At 68.7% G+C, this 3,879-nt stretch overlaps 1 protein-coding gene across 1 annotated transcript in view; it reads left to right on the forward strand.

Moving 5' to 3' along the window:
* Window positions 1-911: 911 nt before the first annotated feature.
* The window catches only part of PFL1_06027 (uncharacterized protein), a gene marked incomplete at both ends in the record, with an annotated part of 5,171 nt that continues 2,203 nt past the window's right edge, over window positions 912-3,879 (forward strand). Inside the window, 2 exons of the mRNA XM_007883565.1 lie at window positions 912-1,086; window positions 1,204-3,802. Coding sequence (XP_007881756.1) covers window positions 912-1,086; window positions 1,204-3,802 — 2,774 coding nt within the window. The remainder of the gene's footprint in view (window positions 1,087-1,203; window positions 3,803-3,879) is intronic.

The raw sequence follows: 3,879 nt of genomic DNA on the forward strand, positions 1-3,879 counted from the left end.
TTATACGAAGTTATACGACCACCACCTCGACGCCCTTCTTACTCTCTCTCTCTCTCTCTCTCTCTCCGTCTTTGTTCGCCCTCCTTATCTTCATTCACCCGCTGGCACAGGACAGGACAGGACAGGACAGGACAGGAAGCGGATCCTCGAGGACAACGGCCTGACACCCATCACACCTGGCCCCCGCTTGGCTTTGGCTTGCCCTTCCCGACCTTTGCACCCCGCTCCCCGGCCCCCAGCCTGGCCTCACCTACTTCGACACGACCTACGACCGCAATCACGACCGCGCACAGCCTGCCGCCTCGCTTGCCAGCTACTCTACATACATCACGCTTTCCCTTGACGTCCACCACACCATCACCTCCCTGGCCTGCTGCTCGCCTGCCCGCCTGCCCGCCTGCTCGCCTGCCCGCCTGCCCGCCTGCCCGCCTGCTTGCCGACCTGCCTGCTTCCTTCGCCGCCATTGCCGCCACCTCTCTCCCCGGCCAGCCTAACCTCAGACTGCCGCAAGCACAGCACCGCCTCTGCAACGACTGCGCCTACGCTTCTTCCTAACCACGCCGCCTCTACCCCACGCACGCAAGCACGCACCCGAGCCAGCACGCAGCGTCACGACTCGCCACACTGCAGTTCACTACCCCTCGCACGCTTGAAGCATGCGGGTTGTCGCAGCACTCGCCATCGTACGACCCGCTCGACCCATCCTCTGACGACTGCGGCGGAACTCAACGCCATCCAACACCTCTCGACCCCGCGACCTCCCTCCTGCAGCCTCACCGACCCTTCGCAGACCCGCTGCCCGTCGGCCACCATAGCGGACCGGAACAGCTTCGAATACTCGCCGCCGACTTGATCAATTCCCGTTCTCCCCAACCTAGGCCTCTGCAGCGGAAGTGGAGGGACCTGCACGGATGAGCGCGGCTACCCCGACCAGCCCCGGCTTCCCGCTGGGCGTGGGCTCGTCGACGTCGATGACGGGCATCGCTGGCGGACCTTCCTCGGTGTCGGGCAGCCCGCGCGGCACCAGCAGACCCACGACACCCCTCTCAGCCGGCATCCCCGTCCTGGGCCCCACCTACGAAGATGGTGAGTAGACGGCACGGGCCAAGGCAAGGAGCGCCCAACGACCTGCTTGCTCACTCTGCTGCCCCCCGTCCCGATGCCCTGCCCCTCCGCCCAACGACCTTTCACCCACTGCAATAGTGCGCAAATGGGAAGACGCCGACATCGCAGCGTGGCTGCAGTCGGCGAGGCTCGGTGCCCATGCCGCCACCTTTGTCGAGCACGACATCCGCGGCTCCGTCGTCCTCGACGTCGACCAGGCCGCGCTCAAGGAGATGGGCATTGTCAGCGTCGGCGACCGCGTCCGCATCTTTGCCGCCATCAAGGCCCTCAACAAGCGCTGCGCCGACTCTGCCGCCTTCGAGCGGCGGCGCAGGGGCAGCGCGTCGTCCCTCAGCGCCACCTCGCCGCGCCGGATCCACATCTCGCTGCCAAGATCCGACCCGTACCAGAACGGGCATTCGCAGGACGGAGAGATGGAGTACCTCGAGTACGACAACGCCGACCTGGAGCGCACCGACGAGGCGGGCGAGCTAGCCGGCGCCGGCTCCGGCCGAGGCTCGCTGGGCGGACGTGGGCGCCAGATACGACCACCGCCTTTGCTACTCAAGCAGTCGGCTTCGCGTGGGCTGCCAGGCCATCCTTCGCCAGTATCGTCGATCAACAACGGCCAGGGCTTTGGCCTGAGCGCGGCCCGCGGCCTCACGCCGGGCGCGGGCAGGGGCAGCATCAGCTCCCGTGGCGCCGGCGCCGTCCCCTCGAAGCCGGGTGACGGGCTCAATGGCAGCGGCAGCAACGGTGCTGGCGGTGGCGGCAGCCTCCATCGCAAGGTCAATTCGATTGGCTCCTCGTCTATCCCCGGTGTGGGCGCCGCGCCATCGCTCTCGCAGGGCAAGGGCGCCACCCCGGCGGGACTCCTTGGCCTGAGCGCCAGCCGGGGCCAGCCTGGCCAGGCCCTCGCCTCGGGTCGGCCCAGCACGGCGACGGGCGCCGGGGCGTACGGCTCGCTGCACTCGCACGGGCAAGGGAGAGGCCTGCTCGGATCGCCATCGACCGGAGCATCGAGCCCCACCACGGCTGGATTCTCACAATCAGTACGGCCTTCGACGGCCGGTGGCGCCGGCTCCTATGGCGGCGGCGGTGGCATGAGCTCGAATGGCCAGTCTTCGTACGCACCGCTGACGCCCATCACCGAGAGCAGCGGCTCGCACCACTCGACGCCGGCCAATGGCGGACAGCGGTCGGATGGCTCCACTGCGACGACGCCCTCCAACGGATACACGGTCGGGCGCGGGCCCTTCGCGTCGGCCTCGTCGTCTTCCGGGTCTGCTTCCGCTGCGGCGACGAGGCCGATCACGCCAGGAAGAGAGTGGGTGGGTGCGGGGCTCCAGCACTCGAGCTCGCTGCGCCGACCCGAGACGGCGGATGCGTATGGCTCCAATGTCGCGCCGCCGCCGACGCTCGAGGATCTCAAGCGACGGACGATCAAGTTCATCAGCGAGGAGGACAAGACGACCCGGACCGTCAACGTCAGCGACTGTCGGGACGCCTACGACGTCATGTCGCGCGTGCTCAAGAAGTTTGGCAAGCCGGCCAGCGGCAACAGCTACCGCCCCACGGCCGACCAGGGCCCCACGGGCGACGACCTCGGTGCCACCGAGACGTGGGGCATCTTTGCCACCAGCGCCGACGGCCAGAACACCAAGGCGCTGTCGGACAACGAGCTGCTCGCCATCTGCCATGCGCCGCAGGTCCACGACCCGCTGCGCGAACGCGGCCTCACGCTGCGCAGGATCCCCAACCACCTGCCTGGCGAAGACGTCAAGCGAGCGCCGCCTCGGTCGGGCCGTCACAAGCTCGAGGCCTTCTTTGGCGAACGCATGCCGGTCAATCAGATGAGCCTTGCCCCGCCGGGCAGCCCGCGCGACCAGGACGGCGACGCCGGCAGCGTCACCATCAGCGGCAAAAAGATGCGACGCGCCAGCACGGTCAGCATCATGTCGGGCCTGGGCGTCGGCTACCTTGCCGGCGTGGGAGGCGGCGGAGGCGGGAGCGGTGGCAGCGGCGGTGCCAAGGACCGCAGCAACGGCAGCGGCACGATTCGGCAGAAGGACGGCGGCACGATCCGAGGCAATGCGCCGGCTGCGCCCGCAGCGGCCCCGAGGCCGAGCAAGATCCGCAACTTTTTCGGCCAGCGACCGCCGTCGGAGCTCATCAACACCAACCTGGCCGACTTCTTCCCTTCGACCGACAGCAAGGCGCTGCAGAGGACGGCGCGGCGCTCGATCTACGGCCGCGCCTCGGCCAGCACGCGTTCCAAGCGCAACAGCACGTGGAGCTTTTCGGCAGACCCGGACGCGCCGCCGCTGCCGGGCAAGGAGTCGCTCGACGTGCCGAGGCTCTCGCCGGACCGCGAGCGTGCCAGCCCTTCGCCGTCGAACCTGGACCGCGACGGCATGCCCATCATTCAGATCGGCTTCGGCTCGAGGCCGGATGAGATTGTCGAGCGCAAGAGCAGCCAGCAGAGCAGCCGCGAGGGCCCGCCGACCTTGCCGCCGATCGTGGGCCGGTCGTCGCTCGACGACTGGTCGCGAGGCCTGCAGGCGGTCGGCACGCCCGTCGCCGAGCTGGGAAGCTTCCCTTCCAAGCCGACTTCGTCCAGGCCCAACATGTCGCGCCGCACGTCGATGGAGAGCTCGCGGAGCCGCCGCAGCCTGGCCTCGCAGGTGCGGCACGGCCTGTCAGCGGCACGCGACCGGAGCGACGCCGTCAGCCTGCTCACCGTCGACGAGATCACGCAGGAGGTCGAGCAGCGGC

Source organism: Pseudozyma flocculosa (assembly GCF_000417875.1).
Source record: "Pseudozyma flocculosa PF-1 unplaced genomic scaffold scaffold00023, whole genome shotgun sequence".
In the NCBI taxonomy this organism is placed as follows: Eukaryota; Fungi; Basidiomycota; class Ustilaginomycetes; order Ustilaginales; family Ustilaginaceae; genus Pseudozyma; species Pseudozyma flocculosa.